Source organism: Rhinopithecus roxellana, chromosome 3 (genome assembly GCF_007565055.1).
Source record: "Rhinopithecus roxellana isolate Shanxi Qingling chromosome 3, ASM756505v1, whole genome shotgun sequence".
NCBI classification, from domain to species: Eukaryota; Metazoa; Chordata; class Mammalia; order Primates; family Cercopithecidae; genus Rhinopithecus; species Rhinopithecus roxellana.
The window spans coordinates 71,832,787-71,859,162 of record NC_044551.1 but is presented as its reverse complement, the minus strand read 5'-3'; the positions used below and the strand labels follow the sequence as shown (position 1 = coordinate 71,859,162).

Below are 26,376 nucleotides of genomic sequence, written 5' to 3'. Positions count from 1 at the left end.
TATATCTTACATTTCAAGGCAATGTTCATGTTTATAATAGTCTCTATTTTTATTTCTTATATAATCTCCTGTTTGATTATAAGGTACTTAAAAGCAAAGCTTGTCCCTTACTCATATTTATGTCTCCTGGTACATAGAAGGGACTCAGTATGTTTGTCGGATAGAAAATATCACAAAGATTCAGGGCCAAGCAAAACCTAAAATGTGTAAAAGTAGCCAAAATTACTATTATGGATGCTACCTATCATCATAAGTAATAGTTTTAAAATTATATAAGAATTACCATAATAATAATATCTTGGTTACTTATTCTGTAACTAATATTTATATATTTTATTATATTGGTGAGTTATAATTAAAATGTGAGAGTGATGCAACCATTTCCTATGCCAATTATTATTGTATTTCATTCACCATTTGAAATTCAAGTGAAAGTGTGAATCTGATATTAACAGATATAAAAGTCCATTGCTGCTTTGAATTAAGGCCCCCAATGGGAGTGTTGTTCCATGATGCTTAGTACATTGTTAACAAACATGTCTTTCAAAGATGAGTAAGGCATAGTCTATGCTCTTGAAGGATGTTTTAATTATTCTGTATGTAAAATGAAACAGAGGACTAGATTAAGTCAATGAAAGAAGAGATAATGAATATCAAATTTATTTCTACTTAAAAATGCATACTATGCTTAAAAGCCTTAATTGTGCCATATAAAATCATACTGTTAATCTTCTATATATTGCTGTAATGCTAAGATGATAGTTTCTTTAAAATAAAATTTTTTTTTACATTTACAGTGACGGAGAGATCTATGATGACATTGCTGATGGTAAGTCTTATGTAGTACCACCCCAGCGAACAGTCATAGTGAATTTACTGTTTTTATAAATACTAAAAATAGTTTGTTGGATTAGAGACTTCCAATCTGATCAGAATTTGAATCATTTGAAAATGTTAGAAGAGGTAAATGCCCTGGCATAATGGGGGGACAATACCACATTTCCCACAAGATGGAAAATTAAGGAAAAACCTCATTTATTTCTTTGAAAACAGAAGTATAAAAATGTTTGGTAAATTTTTTATTGTACTGTGACTCATAATAAGAATTTCTTTTATCCAAACAAATAAACATTTTTGGCAAATAGATAGGTACTTATTTCATAACCGGTAATACCAATATTCTCTAAGCATCATATAGTTCCAAACTATAATCTAAAAAATTAATCACAGTGAGCCGAGATCTGGCCACTGCACTCCAGCCTGGGCGACAGAGTGAGACTCTGTCTCAAAAAAAAAAAAAAAAAAAAAAAAAAAAAAAAAAATTAGTCTAATTGAAATGATGCATGGTGTTGACCATGATGTCCTTTAGTCTTTTAAACTTACAATTCTTGATCTTTAATATCTTCAACCTTGTTCAGAGTGACTACCAAAAAGTAAATGTTTAAGTGCCACATAAAATAATCTTGAGTCTCATTTTAATAGAGAATAAATCTGTCCAGAAATTTTGTTGGAATTATATACTAAATAATAAAAGTTAAAAATATGGTCTTCCGTTTAACTCGTTTTTTATAAAGTGAGCCAGTTCTATTTTTTTTTAATCCTTAACCAAGAGAGTATGAATCACCCACATTTCCAAACTTGGAATACTTAGAGAATATGTTTTTAATAACCATATTTAAATTTGTATTTTTTTCTTTCAGGTTGCATCTATGACAATGACTAACACTCAGCTTTGGTCATCCTGCTGTGTTCCTTAGGTGCCAGTGTGAAGTCTGGATTTTAATTGGCATGTTATTGGGTATCAAGAAAATCAATGCACAAAACCACTTATTATCATTTGTTATGAAATCCCAATTATCTTTACAAAGTTTTTAAAGTTTGAACATAGAAAATGGTCTCTCTGCTTAATTGTTAATGTAGAAGACTACATTAGTGAGATGTAAGAATTATTAAATATCCCATTTCTGCTTTGGCTACAATTATGAAGAATTTGAAGGTGCTTCTTTTAGACCATCAGTAAATAATCCCCCTTCAAAAAGTAAAAAGAAAAGAAAAAGGAAAATCATTCAAGAAGAAACGACCTGTCTAAAAAAACCTACGGAAGAATAATAATGTAAGAAAGGAAATTTTAAAACATTCCACAAGAAGAAAAATTATTGTTTATACTTCTACTTATGGTTATATCTTATATTCTCTATTCAAGTGACCTGTCTTTTAAAAAGGCAGTGCTGTCTTACCTCTTGCTAGTGGGTTAAATGTTTTCAAAAATTAAAGTGTAGAAGAAGTTTTGTATAAAATTTGTCCCTATTTGTTAATTGTATATAAATGTTAATTATTTGATACGAATGTTATGCATTTAGTATGCACATTGAAGTCTAAACTGTAGAAGAGTCTAAAACAAGTTCTCTTTTTGCAGATTCACATGCTAATGGTTTAATTCTGTGCTCTGTTTAAAGTACTATAATAAGTAGAGTAGATCTGAATGAGGATAACCCTAAAATCATGAGGAATGGAAGAATGGACCTTGAAACTAGCTAGGCTTTTATGGCATGGCACCTATTTATAATGAAGACACTTTTTAAAGTTTTTGTTTTTGTTTCAATTACTGCTGCATTTTTTTCTCTTTTTTTAAAAAAACGTTTTACTGGAAAGTTGGCCAGCAGAGGGAGTAGAAATTATTAAAACTCTAGTGTTTGGATTGGGCCATTCTCTAACAGTACATACTCATTCCCAAAGCAATCCAAAAACAAAATATGAAGCATTTGGGATTCAAATATTAAGAACACTAAATAGCATGATTTAAAAAATGAAAAATCCTAACACCCAAGAAAAGAAGATATTAAGTGCTTTTAACAACTCCTAGAGTACAAAATGAGCAAATCCTAATGCTGGCCCTTTTACTAATGAACCATCAAGTGATATTGAATAAATTATTTATCTTCTCAGTTTCCTCATCTGTAAATTACAAGATTAGACTAAGTAAGTTTTTCCAACTCTTCACTACCAATTACCTTAGGCTTTTATAATGCTCCTCCTACTTCAGTCCCATGTTTCAGAAGTTTTTGTCTATTTTTGAAGCTCATTGATGAAATAATGATTAAAGCATTCTCCACATTTTAATATTACAAAGGCCCATTGGAGTTTCTGAAGCGGCCCCACAGAATTGAAATAATTTCAAATAACTGCAAAGGAACTGAAAATCTTCACAGAGATGAAGTGGGGTTTCCATTAGGTGCTTTGAAATTTGATAATAAATCATCAACTTCCACTGGTCAATATATAGATTTTGGGTGTCTGAGGCCTCCAGATTAGAAACCACTAATCTCTAAAGATTCCATCCAATTATGAAATATTTTGATGTCTACTTGTAGGTAGCATCAGCCAGTATATGACCATGTGATGAATTTCTTTTCATACTACATAAAATTACCTGGTTCAAAAGTGGTTTTTGTTTATTAAGTTTGGTAGTAAATATATATAATACACAGAAGGATAGTTTTTATGCTGAAGTTTTTGGCCAGCTTTAGTTTGAGTACTCCCTGATAAGCTTGCTAAACTTTCAGAGTGTCCTGAGGCACTTCCAACCATCCCTCCTCCTGCCTTCCTTGAGGCAGACTTGCATTGCAGTCTGACAGCAGTTTTTTTTCTGATTGAGAATGAATCAATTCAATACAATGCCAGTTTTTAAAAGTCGAAGTTAGATCAAGAGAATATTTCAGAGTTTTGGTTTATACATCAAGAAACAGACACATACACCTAGGAAAGATTTACATAATAGATAATCATCTTAATGTGAAAGATATATTTGAAGTATTATTTTTAATATATTAAATATGATTTATGTTATAGTCTTATGTATGGAATTTTGTCACTTGAGATGAGCTGCAAATAAATAATACCTTCAATGGATAACCTTGCCTCCTACTTCATTAAAAAAATTGAGGCTAGCCAGATGCAGTGCCTCACATCTGTAATCCTAGCACTTTGGGAGGCCAAGGCAGGCATGTTTCATGAGCCCAGGAGTTCCAGACCAGCCTGGGCAACTTGGTAAAACCCTGTCTCTACAATAAATACAAGTAATTAGCTGTGTGTGGTGGCACATGCCTGTAGTTCCAGCTACTTAGGAGGCTGTGGTAGGAGGATCACTGGAGCCTGAGAGGTTGAGGCTGCAGTAAGCCATGATTGTACCACTGTCTCAAAACAAATTTACCCTGTCTCAAAAAAAAAATAAATATTTTTTTTAATATTGATGCCATCAGGCTTCGTCTCCCTTAACTTGATCCTACAGCTACAAAAGAGTCTTTCTCTGCATCCAACTCTGACTCTTTAGCTTCAGCCTCAGAAGATGGGATATCTCCTCTTGAAGATCAAACCTGCTACCAAGGCTCCTAATACTTTGACTCCTATTTTAGTGTCAGAAATTAAGATAACTAAATGCAATTCCTTTCAATTCCCTACAACCTTCGACCTTAACCCATATCCAGACACTGTCCCAGAGAATAAGATGTCATGCCTTAAATTCAAAGCCATAACCTTTGGATCCCATTTCTTCCTGCCTTTTCTGGAGTGCTCGTCCTTTACAATTCATTCTTTCTCATTCTCCTTCTCCCTTTCTTCCTCCCTCTCTCTATCCCTCTTCTTTAGGTTTTCCCACTGTACAGATTCCTTTCTCTAGACTTACAAACATTGAAATCTTTCCCATCTAAAAAACAACATGAAACTTTGCCTTAGGGCTAAAAACCTGTCCAGCTACAGCCCGTTTGGATTTTTTTTTTTTTTTTTTTCTCATTTCATTGACTTAAAATGGCAGGGTACATGTGGCAGCCAGGAGAATGTGCCTAAAAGACCTCCAACTATGGGGCATTTAATTGTCCAAAAGTCCTCACCTGCTGCATTCTGAAATCCATCACAATGTTTGTGCCAAGACCAGGCTGTTCTAGCTAATGACTGAGAGTTGCAGGGATACTGAGGCAGGCCTATTCCTGAAAGACACACAGCTCCTCACATGGCCAACTTCAGTTTGAGGACTCCCTGACAAGCTTGCTAAACCTGCAGAGTGCTCGGAGACACTTCCAACCACCCTCCCTCCTGCCCTTATTGGTACAGACTTGCACAGCAGTCTGTCAGCAACTCCAGCCTTCTCCAGCTCCCTTCCCATTTCCTCTCACACATGTATTCTTCCCCACCCACACATGTATTCCTCCCCTCCCACACATGTATTCTTCCCCACCCACACATGTATTCTTCCCCACCCACACATGTATTCTTCCCCACCCACACATGTATTCCTCCCCTCCCATTTTCACTCCATCTTGGTGTCTGCTTTCCAGAGAATCCAAACTGAACACAGGACATCTGAAGAGTTTGTGAAAATACACATTTTTCTCTGCAGATCAACAAATAAAAATCTCTAGGGAAGAAACTTTGGAGTTCATTTTTCCTTAACTCTAAATATGAGTTTAATACTCAGCCACGTTTGAGAATCTCCCATCCCTATTCATCCTTTGCCATATGCTCAGGGTATATTCAATCTTTAACTTAACTGCAACTTGATCTCTGCTATGATTACTCTGAAGTCATCTCTACATGATACCCCGCAGGTGCCTGTAACTCATGGAAATCAGAAAGGAACCTTTTCTCTTTCCCCTTAAAATTAATTATCCCTCCTATCGATTTTACCTCAGTGACATCTGAATCATCCAGTCATCCAAGCTCAAGACATGGAGGCTGCTCTTTTTCTCCTCTTTTATTCTCCATCTATCCAATGAAATATCATTAAATAGAGCTCCTAGCAAACAAATGATTTTGTCTTATTTCTTTTCATATTTCTTACTTTATGTTGTATTTGAAGCCCTTCATTGTATATTTAATAATGAAAGAATCAATGAATGATGTGTCTGCAAGAACTGTGTTAATTCTGTGGGCTGCCACTGTAATTTTTTCTTAATTACTATTTCAGATGCCATAAGAGGTTAAATAAATTGATGACCAAGAAATCCCTATTTGATTTACCAACACGTAAGTCATTGGCCACCTTAGACAGATTCCCTGAAGCAATCAAGACCAAGCTGATTGCAATGATGTCACCCATCAGGCTTTCTGGAAACAGATGGCATAGAGTTTGAGGGAAGAGATGTCTATTAAGGATCAATATCTGTGAAAGGAACAGGAGGAGGCAAGATAGGGCAGAGAAAGAGGTTGAACGTGAACGTGATGCAAGCGTGACAAAGATTCAGCCGACCAGACTGGGGCCTCTGGAGTAAAGGCGGCCCAATACTTATCTTCCTTCAGGCCAAAATAGCCAGCCTTTGTGACTTTGCCTTGCTCTTGGTTATCTGTGGGCCATCCTGGGAAGGTCATGTCCTGTACAAGATGACATTGCACAATCATGAACAGTTTCCATTCTGTTCTCTCCAGGAAAACAGTAGGCTGTATGTACATTCTCCTAAAGTAGTCTGGAGCATAGGCACAATCTTCAGCTTTATTGGCAAATTTGGGAAATGAATAAATGCTCAACAGGTACTTCTCATCTTTGGGGGTTCATCTGCAACCAGCAATTCCTCTATAACTCTCTCCACAGCCTATTGAGTTAGAAAAGTTTCCCAAATGTTGGAAAGTATATTTAAATATCAACCTATTAATGGTCTTCCTCCTCAGTTTAGATAATGATTCAGTTATTATTCATGATTGGCAGCAAGCAAGAGAAATTTACTATTGCCCTTAGGTAACTTACTCATGAGTCAAACTCCCTACAGAGAGAACTCCATTGACTGTGCTTGAGTCATGTGCCTGACCATGTGGTGGAGGAAGGGAGGGTTCTAACCCTTCAGCTTCCATAGTAGCAAAAAGTCACCTAGAATTATCCTCTCAAACAAGACTACACTTAGTGATGGAAAGATAATTTCCCAATAAAAAATTTAGGGAGGCCAGGCACAGTGGTTCATGCCTGTAATCCCAGCACTTTGGGAGGCCGAGGTGGGCAGATCATGAGGTCAGGAGATGGAGACCATTCTGGCTAACATGGTGAAACCTCGTCTCTACTAAAAATACAAAAAATTAGCCGGGTGTGGTGGTGAGCACCTGTAGTCCCAGCTACTTGGGAGACTGAGGCAGGAGAATCGCTTGAATCCAGGAGGTGGAGGTTGCAGTGAGCCGAGATCACACCACTGTACTTCAGCCTGGGTGACAGAGCGAGACTCTGTATCAAAAAAAAAAAAAAAAAAAAAAAAAAAATTCAGGGAAAGCAAACTCTACCTCATGAGTGAAACAGGGTATATAAAAAAATTTTTTTTGAAACAGGGTCTCACTCTGTTGCCCAGGCCGGAAAGCAGTGGTGGCATCATAGCACACTGCACCCTTGGCCTCCTAGGCTCAAGCAATCCTCCCACCTCAGCCTCCCCAGTAGTTGGGATTATAGGCATGTGCCACCAGTCCTGGCTAATTTTTTATTTTTGTAGATATGGGTGTACCCAGGCTGGTCTCCAACTTCTGGGCTCAAGTGATCCACCCATCTTGGCCCCTCAAAGTGCTGGGATTATAGGCATGAGCCACCACAACCAACCAAAAATATTTTAAGAGAAGATCAAGCTATATTCTGCTTACATATTAAACACATATTAATATTTCTCTGATGTATTATTTTCCCTCAGTCTTCTTGAAGAATTTGATCCTTTAGCATTCCTTGCTCACTTTTGATACAGACATTGTTAGAAAATTAGTTTTGCCATGTGAGAAACATCATATTGGCATGATGATAAATGGTAACTGATATTCAGTTTTGGTATGGAGACACTAGAGAAGGTGGGGGACTGTGGCAAACTGTAGAATATAAGCTCTGTCTATGAGAGTGAATTGCTAATTATGCTGGGTATCTTCTGTTTGGTCCTCTGAATTCCCCCTCTCCAACCTTCTCCATCTTGTTCTGTGCCTCTTGAGACCAACCATTATGGACTGCCTCAAGAGGCTCCCTTGACTTCTAGCTGCCAGTTTCATTGGGCCTGTAGGGGAGCAATAGCACTCAGTGAGAGGGACAGGGAGTGAAGTTTGGATATTTATTTGTTCAGCATCCTCTCAGGGAAATTCTTACAAGCTGGAGGTGTCCTTTACTCAAAGGTCACAGCTCTGTCGGACAGGCTTTTCCACATTGTGCTGGCTCTCTGGGTTCCAGTGCTTCTCCCTGGACTTGCTCCTTCAGGATTGCAACCACTTCCTGTGTTTACCAGCCCTAGGGTACTGTGTTTTACTTTGTGGCTTCCTGACACACTGTTCACACATTTGTAAACAATCCCTGAATGAAGCCTTCCTCCAATTTCCCAGTCTGAGTTTGCTATTTGTTTCCCACGTAGGCCCTGTTGATGTATGTATGACTCAACTCTGATGAATTATGAGCCCCGTGTTGATTCTCCTCTTTTTCAAGAGAAGCTGAATAGCAAGGTTTATATATAAAATTTCCACTTGTTTTTTATCATAAATTCAATTTTTTAAATGCACTATTCCGAGCAAAAAAAATATCTCTGTAGGCCAGATTTGGCCCATGCAGTTAATCTGCAATCTTTGCCATTTTTGATAAGAAATAAATCAGATGAAGGACAGGCCACTGTAGCTATCCAACCCTGCCAACAGTGTGGAAACTTTACGTACGGGTGAGTGATGGACAAGATGTATTTAGTGTCTATAACAGCCAGATTCCATCGCTTTTAGTAGCACCAAAGGCCATTGAGTGGTCTAATAAGAATATGATCATAAAAAAGTAATGTGACTGCACAACATTCTTCAGCATCTGAAATGTTGCAAATACCACCACCTGAAACCAAACAGAAGTCTAAAGTCAAACTGTGGTTTAGGACGTGCTCAACTGAGAATAATATTCTCATAGTAATGTAGGCTGTCTGAGGCCAGGTTGTTATCAGCAATGCAGAGAAGAAATATCTGCTATGACCACCAATGTAAGCCCTCTCATCTCAGTTCTTGGAAATAGATATTTGAAATATTGTCATATTTTTCAAAAACTTTATATTAAGTTCAATATTGAGTAATGTAAACCACATCCTCCCTTTCAGCTTGATGATCTCAACACATATGTAATCACACATGAAAGCTTAGGTCTCCATCATGTCTCTAGCAGCAGTACTAAAGGGAATCTTTTTTTTTTTTTGAGACGGTGTCTCATTCTGTCCCCCTGGCTGGAGTGCAGTGGCGTGATCTCGGCTCACTGCAAGCTGCGCCTCTCGGTTTCACGCCATTCTCCTGCCTCAGCCTCCCGAGTAGCTGGGACTACAGGCGCCAGCCACCAGGCCCGTCTGATTTTTTGTATTTTTTTTTTTTAGTAGAGACGGGGTTTCACCATGTTAGTTAGGATGGTGTCAATCTCCCAACCTCGTGATCCACCCGCCTCAGCCTCCCAGAGTGCTGGGATTACAGGCATGAGCCCCTGCACCCAGCCAGGAATCTTTTTTAAGTTAGGATGAAATTTAGGTTACTATACTTAAGCAAATTCAATATGTTTGTCAGAGCTTCACCCTAAATGGTGGAAGCTGTGTTAAGTAAAGCACTGAAATCCTCCCACATGCCTCAGGGGACCTGAGTTTTCTTTTGGCTTCTCATTTTTAATACCTATGGATCTAAAAGAGGTACACTAAGCTATAGTGGTTACCTAACTTCCAAGATCTCGATAAATGTGCAGAACTACAAAAAACAAAACCATAAGGTATTAAAGAATACATATAGGTGTTTGTCCATTCATCTAGAGGAGAAACAACAACCAAAGATCTCCACTATTCATAATATATCTATCTATAGAAGTAGACTTACTAGGAAGATATCTTAGGTTGGTGTTTTCATTCATTTGGACTGCTATAACAAAGTACCATAGACTGGGTGGCTTATAAACAATAGAAATGTATTTAGTACAGTTCCGGAGCCTGGGAAGTCCAAGATCAGGCTGCCAGCATGGTCAGATTCTGGGGAGGGCCCTCTTCTGGAATGCAGACTGCCTAGTTCTTCTTGTCTTCACTCTACAGCAGAGTGTGAGCTAGCTCTCTGGCCTCTTAGAAAGGCACTAATCCCACCCGGGAGGGTTTCACTATCAAAGACTCAACCTCCCAATACAATCCCTAAGCCCCCAAAGGTCCAACCTCTCAAAGACCCAACCTCTTAATACCGTCACATTAAGGATTGTGTTTCAACATATGAAACTTGGAGGTGTGGTGAGCATGAGCAATCAGTCCGTAACAGTCTGGTTCCCTAGAAGCAGAGCTTCAGACAGGAATTCTTGTGCAAGGGATTTGTTAAGGGTGCGCTCTTAGGAGAAACCCGTAAGGAGTGAGGAAGCAGGAGAGCACAGGAGAAGAAGTTAGACAAAGACGCAGAGGTAGCTAAAGTCCAGTCTCACCTGATTCCACAGCAAGAAAGGCATCATTAAATTACATCACCTTGAGGCAAGGGAGCTGGGTTTTTATACCCTCCCACTCAGTCATTTTAAAAAATGAGGTGGCCAGATGTGTTGGTTGATGCCTGTAATTCCAGCACCTTGGGAGGCCAAGGCAGGTGAATCACAAGGTCAGGAGTTCGAGACCAGCCTGGCCAACATAGTAAAATCCCGTCTCTGCTAAAAATACAAAAAAAAAAATTAGCTGGGCGTGGTGGCGGGCGCCTGTAATCCCAGCTACTCGGGAGGCTGAGGCGGGAGAATCACTTGAGCCTGGGAGGTGGAGGTTGCAGTGAGTCAAGATTGCACCATTGCACTCCAACCAGGGCAACAGTGTGAGACTCCATCCCAACAAAAAAAAAAAAGAAAAAAAAAATGAGGCTTAGAGATGATATATGATTTACAAAGCCAATGAGGCTTACACCCTGTGCCCAAGGTCTTAACTGTGATGTCCTGCTTTCATTTTATATATGATACACACTTCTCCCGTATCTCACTACATAATAATAATAAGCAATAAACAAAGAAAAGCTTGAAAATTATCAGTGAGACATAAGGAAGTCAGAAATTAGGAAAATTATTAGTTCTTTTTTTATGGTACAGATGACAATCAGAATAAAAATAATATTAAGTGAGGTCAAAGGCCTAGTTTTAAGAAAGGAAGTTATAAGCCTAATGTACACATTTAATTAACATTAGATAAATTTGGTATTATGAGCTATACAGTTTAAAATAACTGAAGAAAAATGATGACAACATGGTATGATTGACTGTTTAGCAAATATATCTGAGTTTACATATCCAGAATAGTATTGTTCCCTCCAAAGTAGTCAATATAAGGGGATGTATACCTATTTCAATATTTTACATAAAATTAGGATTTATTAGCATATCAAAAGAATACCTGGCCAGGTGCTACAGCTCATGCCTATAATCCCAGCACCTTGGGAGGCCAAGGCAGGAGGATTGTTTGAAGCCAGGAGCTCGAGACCAGCCTGGGCAACATAGCAAGACCATGTCTCTACTAAAAATAAAAAATATAAAGTTAACTGGGCGTGGTGGGGCATGCCTGTAGTTCCAACTACTCAGGGAGGCTGAGGCAGGCAGATCCCTAAAGCCCAGGAGTTCAAGGCTGCAGTGAGCTATGATCACACCCACTGCACTCTAGCCTGAACGAGAGACCCGTTCTAAACACACAAACAAAACAAAACAAAAAACAAAAGGGATAATGCACACCTGTGTTTATTACAGCACTATTCACAACAGCAAATATATGGAATCAATCTAAGTGTCTATGAGCAGATGAATGGATAAAGAAAATGTGGTATATATAGATAATGAAACTCTAATCGGCCATAAAAGAGAAATAAAATCCTGCCATTCGTGGTAACATGGATGCAACTGGAGGTTATTATATTAAATGAAACAAGCCAGGCACAGAAAGACAAATACTGCATGTTCTCACTCATATGTGGGAGCTGGAAAAGTTGATCTTATGGAGGTAGAGTACCTAGAGGCTGGGAAGGGTGTGTTGGGAGGGGTGAAGCGTAGGAAGAGAGGGTGGTGAATGGGTACAGACATACAGCTAGCTGGAAGAAATGTCTAATGTTCAATAGCACAGCAGGGTGACTATATTTAACAATAATTCATTGTATATTTCATAACAGCCAAAAAAGAAGATCTGAAATGTTCCCAATACAAAGAAATAATAAATATTCAAGCTGATGGATAGCCTACACACTCTGACCTGATCATTACACATTCTATGCATGTATCAAGATATCACATGTACCCCATGAATATGTACAAATACTATGTATCAATAAAAATGATTAGGATTTTTTATTATGCCAAACAAGGGAGTGCAGAAGGATTCTATTGTCAAATTTGCCTTTAGGACTTAGGGAAAATTGCTTTTTTAATATCTTCATTACTAAAATATAATGTTTACCCTTTGAAAGTGGATTTTATTTTTGCAAACAGGCAAAAATCACTCAGAGTCACATATGGTGTATAAAGTGGGTGAACAAGCAAGGCAATACTCTTGTAAAATTAAGCTGTGACCTTATATTAATGATGGTTTCTTGTTTACCATAAACTGCCCCAACCTTTCTTAGTATTGGAAGATAAATTTGATTGAATGTTTCTTATTTTATTTATAATAATAGTACAACAGTTTTCCATTTCTCTCTCAGTCACTTTTTTAAAAATAATTATCTTGTTAAATAAAACATCACAAATAAATTTAAAGCTACCTGTGTACCTCATCCCAATTACTCTTTGCTTCCTGTTTCCCTCCTTCCTAGGGAAAACCAGTATCCAATTTTACTGTTTATCATTTCCATGCATTTATAAGCTTTTATTACATACGGAAATTTTTCAGTATTATTTTGTTGGTGTTTTAAAAAGCTTTATATAACTAGTATCATACTGTATGTACTTTTCTTTTATCTTTAACTTTTTTTTTTTTTTTTTTTGGAGACAGGGTCTCACTCAGTCACCCAGGCTGGAATGCAGTGGCATGATCTCAGCTCACCGCAGCCTCTGCCTCCAGGGTTCAAGTGATTCTCGTGCCTCAGCCTCCACCCCAGTAGCTGGGATTACAAGCATTCACCACCACATCCAGCTAATTTTTATATTTTTTAGTAGAGATGGGGTTTCACCATGTTGGCCAGGTTGGTCTTGAACTGCTGACCTCAAGTGATCTGCCTGTATTGGCCTTCCAAAGTGCTGGGATTACAGGTGTGAGCCACCGCGCCCACCCTGTATATAGTTTTCTGCATCCTGCTTTCATTGCTCCTCATTATGTTTGGAAAAGTTATCTCATTCTGTTGAATTACTAACCTACAGATATTTCTGTTTTTCAGTTGAAGGCCATGTTTGATTGTTCCCAATATTCTTGATATCCTAAAGAATGTTTCTCTGAATGTTCATGTCAGAATTTCCTAGGACACACGGATGAAGTTCTCTTCATGTCATATATTCAGAAGGGGAATTACTAAGGGTAGGGTACGCAGGTCTGCACATCCCCCACTTGAATTCATAGTGCCACATGGTTTTTTGTGTCTTGTTTAAGAAACACTTACCTTCACCAGCTCATGAAGATATTATCCTATATTTTCTTCTAAAGTTTTACAGTTTTACCTTTCATTTTAAGTTATTTGAATCACCCAGAAATGTAGATCTCCCTCCCTCCCTCACCCCAGTGTGAATAAGCAGATAAATAGTTTCTCTGGGCCATTTAGTGACTGGTCCAAACCTCTCTACCAACAAATAATCCTCCTGCTTCAGCCTTCCCAGCAGCTGGAAATACAGGCATGCACCACCACATCCAGCTAACTTTATTTACTTATTTATTTATTTATTCATTTATTTTATTTATTTTTACAGTGTCTCATTACATTAACCGGGCTGACTTCAAACTCCTGGCCTCAAATGGTCCTCCTGCCTTGGCCTCCCAAAGTGCTGAGACAAAGGCATCAGTCACCACACCTGGCCTCTTATACATTTTGATACAATTTACTTATAAAACTATTTAAACCCAGCACTCGAACAGCCTAGGCAGCAGAGCAGGACCCTGTCTCAAAAAAATAGAAGCAAATATGAATAAAACATTTAAGATAGATATTGCTATTGCAGGTAGATTTTAAAGTACCTATGCATTGAGTTTTTAATTTTATATATTTTTCCTAATGCCTACTTGATTACTTTTCAAATCCATCTGATCCTTTTTAATTGCTTGTTTTGTAGTCATAGTTTTTTAGTCCATCTTTCATTCTCTTAAACATTTTAACATCATGATTTGTATTATGTATGTAATAATTTTATTATCTGAAATTCTTGGTGGGGAGTATCATTTTCCTCTTTTGTGATTCTGCTGATTCTTGCTCACCTTTGGGTGGGCTTTTTCTGAAGGAATCCTGTGATGTCTGGCACGAGGGTGCATTTTCCAGAGGTTTATTTCTGCATCTTTTGGGTGTCTCAGTTGTACTAATTCAGGACCTCAAGAAAATATATTTACTTGGAATTTCCCAGACTTTGCCAGTAAATGTAGATGGGAACCTTAAAACTCCATGACAGCATGCTTGAATCCTCAAGGGAACCTTTCTTTCTACACTCAGAGTCCAAAACTGGACAGAAAGGGGAACCTCAACATGTCCCTTGGCTGGAATGATCATTTATTCTAACTCACCATTTTCCTGAAGATCTTAGGCTCTATCTGTGAGAGAAGTCTTTCTTTTAATTTCCCACCTTTGCATAAACCCAAAATCTTATGTTTCCAGAACTACCTTTAAAACACAAGTCTCTTGAACGTCAACATTGTCAAAAGACCCTGGGAAGTCATCATGTCAGCTGCAGCTAACCATTCTGGTTTCAGGCTCCCTAGAAGCCAGTCTTTCAATCCCCGGGGATTTCCCTTCTTTTCTTATGATATCAACCAGACATTCAAAAAAACACTTATTATCTCTTTTCCTGCATTACTAGATATTTTGTATATCAGAAGGTCTTTCATGGTAACCTTTCCATTGAAGTGTTGGATTCAGATGTCCCAATATCTTTTTAACTTCCAGGTACCTGTATCACAAGCATTTGACATTATGACTCTAATTACAGGTTTTTTGTTTTTTGAGACAGAGTCTCACTCTGTCACCCAGGCTGGAGTGCATTGGTGTGATCTCGGCTCACTGCAAACTCTGTCTCCCGGGTTCACGCCATTCTCCTGCCTCAGCCTCCTGAGTAGCTGGGACCACAGGCACCTGCCACCACGCCTGGCTAATTTTTTGTATTTTTAGTAGAGATGGGGTTTCACCGTGTTAGCCAGGATGGTCTTGATCTCCTGACCTCGTGATCCGCCCGCCTCAGCCTCCCAAAGTGCTGGGATTACAGGCGTGAGCCACTGCACCTGGCCAATTACAGGTTATTAAATTACTTATTGAAGTGTATTTTGTCATGTGACATTAGTCATTACAAATATAAGCCAATTTAAAAGAGAATGAAATGAAATTCCTTCTTGGTTACATTATTTTGGTACTTCTATATCTGTTTTCACTGTGTAAGCTAATTTTTAAGTACTTTTTTATGTGGCAATGTTGCTTCAAAAACATTTTAAAGAATAATTTCTAGTTTCCTTTTTTTAAAAAAGGAAATTAAATGAAAGGCAATTTCCAACCAAATGAAGTGCACCAGGAATATACAATTATGAAAAAAAAATTACTTGTCAGAGACATTACAAAGGCAGAGTTCCAACACAACATAACAAATGGCCAATTGTGATCATGTTTATCAAATAATTTGGTATTTCTTTACATATTTTAAAATGGATTAAATTTGAAAAGTAAAAAAGTATAATACCTATTCATATTTTCACCAGGCATTTTTGGATTAGTTGCACTATCATCAGTGAAAGAAGAAAGTATTTTAAAAGTTGAGTCAAAATTTCTCATAACATTACTAAGTTACCATCAAATCAGATTTTCTTAAAGCCTCAGTCCCAACTACTTGTTTTGGCTGAAAGTATGTGAAACTCACATATATGTGTGGATTACCAACACCACCCTGCAATGAAAGGGATTAACTCTGTTACAACAAAATGAAAAGCATATAGCTGAGATAGGCATAACTGCTAAATATTTTGTTACTTCAACTTTTGAAGCATTATCTGTAAATTCCATTTCCCAGCTTACCAGGTGGGTACTTTTAAGTATAGAGAAATTTTCTCCTGAACATGATGTATACCTCAAACCCACAGAAGAAAATGTGGCATCTACCTAATACTCTCAAACTGTAGTGAACATAATAATCACCTCTGTATTGAAGATTTGGTATTTTTGGCCACTAGGCACCCAATCTATCTTTTTATTAGCACCATGTGCTGGATTGTCTGTTTTTGACTCGGACAGCAAAGCCCCAGGTCTAAGGCCCTGTGCAGAAAAGAGTTAGCACAGCAGGCCTGAAATTGCTGCCTTAAAAAATCCTACTTGGAAAGGTGGCTTTGGGTTGCTGTCTGGGGACTTGGATTCTGAGAGGACTTCCACCATTCCCAGAACTGATAAGAGTGGCTCGCTGTGCCTAGACTGTACAAACAACATGATTTACGCTGAACATCTGCTTTATTCTGGAAGTCTGGAATGTTGGTTCATGCTAGGCAGAGGGTACTTATGTGACCAGCTCTCAATAAAAACCTCAGGCACTAAGTCTCTAACACGCAGACTTAGGAAACAACATTTCAAACATGCTGTCATAAACTGTTGCTGGAGGAATTAAGTATGTGTGTGACTCTACAGGAGCAGAATTCTTGGAAGTTTGTACCCTGATTTCCTCTGGACTTCACTCATTGTGCTCTTTCCTTTTGCTTGTTTTGCTTTGAATCCTTTCACTGTAGTAAATTATGGCCATGAGCATGACTGTATGCTGAGTCACGTGAGTGCTGCTAGACAAATTATCAAACCTGGAATAGTCTTGGGGACCCCCATACAGAGTGAAAACGACACATCCCAGAATCCCTTTCCCTATAGGGTTAGAATTGGCCAATGAAAAAAATTGTGCAGCATTTGGAAAACAAGCATCACACAGAAGTTATTACTATCAGAAAGTCCCAGCAGTCAGACATGGTAATGGACAGACACAAACATATTCAGTGGGTCACAGACGATCCTTACTTTCCTACTCTGAGCTCGTGTCTACTGCTGGCTTCATTGTTTATATTAGTCCATTTTCACACTGCTATAAAGACATGCCTGAGCCTGGGTAATTTAATTTATTTAAAAAAAAAAAGAGGTTTAATTGACTCACAGTTCTGCATGGCTGTGGAGGCCTCAGGAAACTTACAATCATGGCAGAAGGGAAAGCAGACACATTTTACATGGAAGCAGGTGAGAGAGCAAGCAAAAGCAGGGAAAACTGCCTTATAAAACCATCAGATCTCATGAGAACTCACTCACTATTACAAGAACAGCATGGGGAAACCCACCCCCATGATCCAATCACCTCCACTGGGTCCCTCCATGGGGGATTATGGGAATTACAATTCGAGATGACATTTGGGTGGGGACACAGGTAGTCAAGCTATATCACTGTTCAATTCCATCCCCAAGCACACCACCAAGCCCTTGGCTCCTGGCCTGCATAGGTAGAAGCTTCCACAAAGGCAGTGGCTTCCACACATCTCTCCAAATCTCCAAATCTCCCAGATGCTGTCCCACCTGAAAACCAAATACACACCAAATACATTCATTCTTGAGTGTAAATGCAACAAAGACACATATATAAAAAGGCAAGTACAACAATGTGTGACTAAGATCACCTGCTCCTAAATGACAAGCTATTGTCAGGTATTTTATTTCTTTCCTTTTCAAACCATAAAATTAAAATGCTATTATTATTAAAGGCAGAGTGTTTTTGTTTAAATTTATCTATATGTTTTACCAATTTATTTACTTATATTCTTTCTTGTATCTCAGATTGTCATTCCAAGGCCACTTTCTTCTTCTTTAAGTACACATAACAAAGTTAATTTAGTCAAGTCTTATAGTAAACATTCCCATTTTTTATTGACCCATAATAATTTACATATTTATGGGGTACATGTGAGTATTTGTTACATACATAGAATATGTAATGATCAAGTAAAATTATTTGGGTATCCATCACATTGAGTATGATTTCTGTATCACAAACCTTTCAAGTCCTTTCTTGCAGCTACTTTGAAATACACAATACATTGTGCTAACTATAGTCACCCTACTCTGCTATTGAAAATCACAACTTATTTCTTCCAGCTCACTGTATGTTTGTACCCATTTACCAATCACTCTTGATCAGCCTCCCTCCCACCCACACCACACGCACTTTCCAGCCTCTGGTATCTATCATTCTATTCTTTATCTCCATGAGATCAACTTTTATAGCTCCCACATATGGGTGAGAACATGCAATATATGTCTTTCTGTGCCTAGCTTATTTCATTTAACATAATGACCTCCAGTTCCACTCATGTTGCTGCAAACGACATGATTTCATCCCTTTTTATGGCCAAATATATTCCACTGTATATAAATACCACAGTTTCTTTATTCATTCATCCATTGATGGACAGTTAGGATGATTTCATATCTTTGCTAATGTGAATAGTGCTATAATAAACATAAAGGTGGAGATATTCCTTTGATATACTGATTCCCTTTCCTTTAAATAAATACCCAATGTGGGATTACGGGATCATATAGCAGCTCTGTTTTCTTTTTTTTTTGAGAAATCTCTATGCTGTTTTACACAATGAATGTACTCATTTACATACCAACAGTGTAAAAGAGTTCTCTTTTTTCCACATCTTCACCTGCATCTATTATTTTTTGTCTTTTTTATAATGACCATTCTAGTAAGATGATATCTCATTGTGGTTTTGATGTTCATTTCCCTGATAATTAGGGATGTTGAGCAATTTTTTATAAACCTATTGGCCATTTGTATGTCATCTTTTGAGAAATGTTTACTCATGTCCTTTACCCACTTTTTAATGGATTATTCAGTTTTAAAAATTGAGTTGTTTGAGTTCCTAGCATATTCTGGATATTAGTTCCTTGTCGGATAAATAGTTTGCAGATATTTTCTCCTATTCAACAAGTTGTCTCTTTATTCTGTTTATTGCTTTGCTGTGCAGAAGCTTTTAAGTTTAACATAATCCCTTTTGTCTATTTTTGTTTCTGTTGTGTATGCTTTTGGGGTCTTAGCCATAAAATCTTTGCCTAGACCAAAGTCCCGAAGTGTTTTCCCTAATGTTTTCTTCTAGTAGTTTTAGAGTTTGGGGTCTTACATTTAAGTCTTTAATCTGTCTTAAGTTGATTTTTTGTATGCAGTGAGAGATTAGGGTGTAATTTCATACTTCTGCAAATGGTTATACAGTTTTCCCAGTACCATTTGTTGAAGAAGTTGTCCTTTCCCCAATGTACGTTCTAAGTGAGTTGGTTGAAGATCAGTTGACTATAAATACATAGATTTATCTCTTGATTGTCTATTCTGTTACATCGGTCTATTTGTTTTTATACCAATACCACGTTGTTTTGGTTATCATAGCCTTGTAATATATGTTGAAATTGGGTACTGTGACACTTCCAGCTTTGTTCTCTTTTGCTCAGGATTGCTTTGGCTATTCGGGGCTCTTGTATGGATCAATACAAATTTTAGGACTGACTTTTTCTGAGTCTGTGAAAAATGACACAAATAATTTGATAGGAATTGCATTAAATCTATAGATTGCTTTGAACACTATAGTCATTTAAATGCTGTTAATTCTTACAATCCATGAGCATGGAATATCTTTCCATTTCTTTGTTTCCTCTTCAATTTCTTCCATCAGTGCTTTCTTAGTTTTCCTTGTAGAGATAGTTCACCTTTTTTAGTTAAAATTATTCCTAGGTATTTTTTTTTTTTTTGTAGCTGTTGTAAATGGGATTGCCTTCTTGATTTCTTTCTCATCTAGTTCATTATAGGTATATAGAAATGCTACTAATTTTTGTATGTTGATTTTGTATCTTGCAACTTTACTGAAAGTATTTATCAGGTCTCAGTTTTTTGGTGGAGTCTTTACGTTTTACTAGATGTATGATCATATTATCAGCAAAAAGTAAAATTTCACTTCCTTTTTCAAATTTGGATGTCTTTTACTTCTTTTTCTTGCCTGATTATGCTGGCTAGGATTTTCATTACTATGTTGAATGAGAGTGGTGAAAGTAAGCATCCTCATCTTATTCCAGTTCTCAGAGGAATGGCTTTCAGCTTTTCCCCATCCTGTACAATGTTACTTGTAGATTTGTCGTATATGGCCTTTTTTATGTTGAGGTATGTTCCTTCCACGCCTAGTTTGTTGCAAGTTTTTATCATGAAGGGATGTTAAATTCTATCAAATGCTTTTTCTGTACCAGTTGAGATTGTATGTAATCAACCATATTATTTTTCTCCTTCATTGTGTTGATGTGATGTATCTATCATGTTTATTGATGTATCTATGATGTTTATTGATTTTTGTTTGTTTGTTTGTTTGTTTTTTGTTTTTTTGAGACGGAGTCTCGCTCTGTGGCCCAGGTTGGAGTGTAGTGGCGCGATCTCAGCTCACTGCAAGCTCCGCCTCCCGGGTTCCCGCCATTCTCCCGCCTCAGCCTCCGAGTAGCTGGGACTACAGGCACCGCCGCCAGGCCCGGCTAGTTTTTTTTGTATTTTTAGTAGAGATGGGGTTTCACCGTGTTAGCCAGGATGGTCTCCATCTCCTGACCTCGTGATCCACCCGCCTCAGCCTCCCAAAGTGCTGGGATTACAGGCTTGAGCCACCGCGCCCGGCCATGTTTATTGATTTTTATATGCTGAACCATCCTCGAGACACATCTCTCTTGATCATGGTATATTATTTTTTTATGTGCTGTTGGATTCGGTTTTCTAGTATTTTGGTGAGAACTTTTGCATCTATGTGCATAAAGAGAGTTTGGTGTGTAGTTTTCTTTTTTGTTGAATCTGGTTTTGCCATCAGGTTAATTCGTGCTCCATAGAATGAGTTAGGGAGAAGTCCCTTCTGTTCGATTTTCTAGAATTGTTGAGGAGACTGGATGTTAGTCCTTCTTTAAAGTTTAATAGAATTTGACAGTGAAACCATCTGGTTCTGAACTTCTCTTTGTTGAGAGACATTTTATTACTGCTTCAACTTCGTTATTTGTTATTGGTCTCTTCAGGTTTTCTAAGTCTTCCTGATTCAATCTTGGAAGGTCGTGTGTGTATAGGAATTTATCCATTTTGTCTAGGTTTTCTAGTTTGCTGATGTATAATTGCTCCTAAGAGTCTCATGATCTTTTGTATTGCTGTAGTATCAGTTGTAACGTCCTCTTTTTCATTTCCGATTGTGTTTATATGGGTCTTCTCTCTTTTTTATTGGTTACTCCAGCTAGTGATTCATTGATTTTATTTACTCTTTTCAAAAAGCAATTTTTTGTTTTATTAATTCCTTATATGACATTTTTAGTCTTTATTTCATTTAGTTCTGCTTTGATTTTTATTATTTATTGCCATCTACTACTTTTGTGTCTGTTTTATTCTTGCTTTTTTAGTTAGTTGAGGTACATCACTAGGCTGTTAATTTGTGTCTTAGTAAAAGTATATTTCTACTTTTTTGATGTAGGTATTTACTGCTATAAACTTCCCTTATAGAACTACTTTTGCTGTATCTCACAGGTTTGATTTATTGTGTTTACATTTTCATTTGTTTCAATAATTTTTTTTAAAATGTTCTTGTTAATTTCTTCATTGACCCAATGTCATAATGTCATGCAGGAGCATCCATCTGTTTGTACAGTTTCAAAAGTTCCTCTTGTTATAGATGTCTAGTTTTATTCCATTCTGGTCTGAGAAGATACTTGATATGATTTCAATTTTTAAAAATTTGTTGAGACTTGTTTTGTGTCTTCACATATGGTCTATCCTGAAGGATGTTCCATGTGCTGATAAAAATATGTGTATTCTGTAGCTGTTGAACAAAATGTTCTGTAAATGCCTGTTAGGGCATTCGTTCTAATGTGCAATTTAAATCCAATGTTTATTCGTTAATTTTCTGTCTAGATTATCTGTTTAATGCAGAGAGTAGGGTGTTGAAGTCTCCATCAATTATTGTGTTGGTGTCTATATCCCCCTTTACATTTAATAACATTTGTTTTATATATCTGGGTGCTCCAGTGTTGAGTGCATATATATTTATTATTTAAAAAATTATTTAGAGACTGGGTCTCACTGTATTGATGAGGCTGGTCTCAAACTCCTGGCCTCAAGTGATCCTCCTGCCTTGGCCTCCCAAAGTGCTGGAATTATAAGCATGAGCCACTGCATCTGACCTATTTACTATTTTTATGTAGGCTGGCTGAATGATGTTTTTATAATAAAAATTTGACTTTCTTTGTCTCTTCTTACTTTTTTGACTTTGAGTCTGTTTAATTTTTTTCATTGTTTAGTTTTCTATTAGTGAGTATTGAGAGCTATTTATATAGCCTGCATACAATTACTTTATCAGATACATGAATCGAAAACATTTTCTCAGTCTGTGGCTTCTGTTTTTATTCTCTTAAAAGTGTCTTTGCAGGAGCAGACGCTTTTCTTTTTGATGAACTTCAATCCATCAATTATTTCTAATATTAATCATGTTTTTAGTATAGTATCTAAGAACTCTTTTCTTCCACTCAAAGCTACAAAATTTTTTTCTGTTTTTTCTAGAAGTTGTGTAGTTTCAATTTTGCATTTAGATTTATGATTCACTTTGAGTTAATTTTTGCATACAGTGTAACATATAGATCAAGGTTCATTATATGTATGTGGATAGCCAATTGATCCCACATCATTTGTTGAAAAGAACTATCCTTTCTACATGAATAGTCTTTGTACCTTCATCAATAATTATTTAAATATATATACTTTGTGAGCTCTTTATGCTATGGTTGGGCTCTGCATCCCTGCCCAAATCTCATCTTGAATTGGAATTCCCATAATCCCCACATGTTGAAGGCAGGACCTGATGGGAAGTAATTGGATCACAGAGCACTTTCCCCCATGAAGTTCTTGTGATTGTCACTGAGTTCTCACAAGATATGATGGTTTTATAAGGGACTTCCCCTTTTACTCATTTGCTCTCTTGCCTGCCACCATTTAAGACATGCCTCTTCCCCTTCTGTCATGATTGTAAGTTTCCTGAGGCCTCCCCAGCCCTGTGAAACTGTGAGTCAATTAAACCTCTTTTCTCTATAAATTACCCAGTCTTGGATATGTCTTTATAGCAGTGTGAGAACAGACTAACACACGTTATTTCTGTCCTATTAATTTATATGTCCATCCTTTCTCTAAAGTTGTCTTGTCTTCACTCTGGCATTAGAGTAAGTCTTGAATTCAGATAGTGTTTCTTTAGTATTGTGCTGACAATTTTAGACATTTGCTTTTTTGTATAAACTTTATAAGCATTTTGTATATCTACCAAATAACTTCTTGAGTAAGCTTTGATGTTTTCTGTCTTTGAAGGATTTGGTCCACCTCATCTAAGTTGACAAATTTATTGGCATAAAGTTGTTAATATTCCCTTCCTATACTTTTAACATCTATAGGTTCTAGACTAATGTCCCATCCTTCATTTTAGATAATTGTTATTTCTTGCTTGTCTCTTTTTTCTTGGTCAGTTTAGCTAGAGGTTTATCCATTACGACTTCATTTTCTCTGCCCCAATCTCTCTCTCCACTTCTTCTGGGATTTCAGTTACACATATTTCAGACTGTCTGATTTTTTTTATATGGGTCGCTGAGGCTTTTTCTTCTTCCTTATTTCCCCAGTCTTTTTCTTCTCTATGCTTTTTGTTGGTTTGTCTTTAAATTCACAACCCTTTTCTTTTTTAGGGTACAATCTGTCATCATTTAGTGAATTTCTGACTAATATATGATCATTTCTGGCACTGTATTTTTCATTTCTAAAATTTACACTTGGTTTTTTTTTACAGAATACATTTCTCTCTAGAGAGTCTCCATCTGTTTACTTACTGTGTCCAACATTTCTTTTAAATCTTTGATCATATTTATGAAATTCTATTAATTCCAATGTCCATACTTTCTCTGGTCTTGGTCTTTTTTTTTTTTTTTTTTTTTTGGTTTTGGTTTGTTTTTTTGAGATGGAGTCTCACTCACTTGCCTAGGCTGGAGTACAGTGGCATGATCTTAGCTCACTGCAACCTCCGCCTCCCAGGTTCAAGCGATTCTCCTGCCTCAGCCTTCTGAGTAGCTGAGATTACAGGCATGCACCACCACGCCTAGCTAATTTTTGTATTTTTAGTACAGACATGGTTTCACCACATTGGTCAGGCTAGTCTCGAACTCCTGACCTTACCATCTGCCCGCCTCGGCCTCCCAAAGTGCTGAGATTACAGGCGTGAGCCACTGCACCTGGCCTCTGGTCTTGTTTTTAATTGATTTTTTTTCTCATGAGGATGAGTCACATTTTCCTGATTTTTCAAATCTCATAAAAATGTTTGCTGTATGCTGAACATTATCAATGTGATGTGTTGGAGGTTGGAATATTGTTGTTTTATTTTTAATGAGTTTAGTTTTAAACCCTGTTCTTTATTTATTGGGAGATCAGCTTGATCCTATTGAGGCTTGACTTTGAACTCTATTTAGGTATATCTATAGTAGCCTTATTCTGGGACGGAGTATCCTTTTTGATAACTTATGGCCATTGTGGGGTCTCAGTGCAACCCATTTCCTAATGTATAGCCTTTTGGGGTCTTACTTGAATACTCAAAGGGTTCACCAAAGTCTCTTTACTTGCCGGTTGGATGTCTTTCAGCAAGCTGCAACCTCTGGAATCTCCATTTAGTTCAGAGCCTCCAGGGGCTGTTCTTTGCTGGGTTTCACTGAGTCTTACCCTATGCTTGTCCAGCTTAAAATTCAGCTAAATAAGCAAGGGGATCCCAGTGCAGATTTCTGGAGCTCCTACTTTGTACAGCTCTCTCAACTCTGGTATTCTGCCCCTCAACGTTCGATTACCTCATTATCTCGACTTCAATCTTTTTTTCCTCCATTCCGTAAGACTGCTGCTCTGTTTAGGTTCCATAAATTTTGTGTTGTATTTTCAAAGCTCGAGGGAATGTGAAACTCACCTTTTTTGCTCCTTTTATGTCAAGGTCACAGTGCCACACTACTGTCCAATTCCTAAAAACTGCTGTTTCATATATTTGTCTAAATTAACAATTATTTATTGTAGGAAGGCACATCCAACTCTCATTATTCTGTCATGGGTAGAAGCATAAATTCATTTGGAAAAATTACTTAATATAGAATAACTACTTTGTATTTAGCTTCATATCATCAATATCTGAAGTCCTTGGCATAGAATTCTGCTGATTTTGATTTCTAGATTCTTACTCATAGTCAGTTTGTTTCTATGAGTTTAATGATCTTTGAATGTGAGCTTCTATTTGTTTGATGTCAATATGTGAAGATCCTTGGAACTGATGAAGTAATGGGCTTTACCCAGAAAGGATTTGTAATTGCTACTGCCGAAAGCCAGGGGGCACTACCAACCTGGGTCCACGTTGGTCCACTTCTAGAATCCTGGACTTAACGCAAGAGCCTGATGTTCTGCTTTCCTACCTTGTAGTGGCTTAGTCTTCAGATCTATATAGCTAGAGAGGTCCATTTTTCCAGTTTTCTAGTTGCTCACTGCTCCTCATTCTGACTTCAGTATCCTATTTTGTTATTTTTTTTGTGTGTGTGGAGGAATTTGGGGGAATTTTTTTAGTTCCCTACCCCGTACCTGCCCCCTTCAAATAAAAATAAAAATAAAAATAAAAGAAATAGAAAAGCAAAAAGAAAAGAAATGAAAGAAAAACTGAAACTATTGATATTTATTAAACATATTAACAATGGAGCTGTCATCTTGTCAGAAGGTTAAATTGATACGAGTCATATAAGTATTCTGAGTGAAGATGGGAGTTCTACAACTCAGAAGAATTCACAACAGTCTCTCAGGAATTCTCTGCACTTTGGCATATGGCCATATACTTTATCTAGTCAAGTGGATTTAGGAGGATATTATAAACTATTCCTCACAAAATGTACACATGGCTTAAGAAGAATCTTGCAAAGAAATTGTATGTAACACAAATAATAAAAGCACAGCACAGGTTTTAAAATATGGCAGAACTGATACTTCTGATTTTAGCTTCAGTACTTTATCAGCTTCAGTACAAGGAAAAAGCAATGATAATGCAATCAGATGTCACAATGTCAGCCAACATTTAAAAAAATTAAAAATATTAGAATTATGTGAAATATGAATTTACATGCATTAAACTTCACTATTATCTAATTATATATTGTTCCCTGAGATGTCAGCTATTATAAAGCTCCTAGATTAGCAAAATATGTTTAAAATAAATAGAAAAT

The 26,376-nt window shown here is 37.2% G+C and overlaps 1 protein-coding gene across 7 annotated transcripts in view; it reads left to right on the top strand.

The window, feature by feature from the left end:
• FYB1 (FYN binding protein 1) overlaps positions 1-3,909 on the top strand; it is a 169,842-nt gene extending 165,933 nt beyond the window's left edge. For all 7 annotated transcript variants that reach the window (XM_030927925.1, XM_010367654.2, XM_010367653.2 and 4 more), the window contains 2 exons: positions 798-829; positions 1,701-3,909. In XM_030927925.1, the coding sequence (XP_030783785.1) occupies positions 798-829; positions 1,701-1,723 (55 nt within the window). In that variant the 3' untranslated portion in view covers positions 1,724-3,909. The remainder of the gene's footprint in view (positions 1-797; positions 830-1,700) is intronic.
• Positions 3,910-26,376: the final 22,467 nt, after the last annotated feature.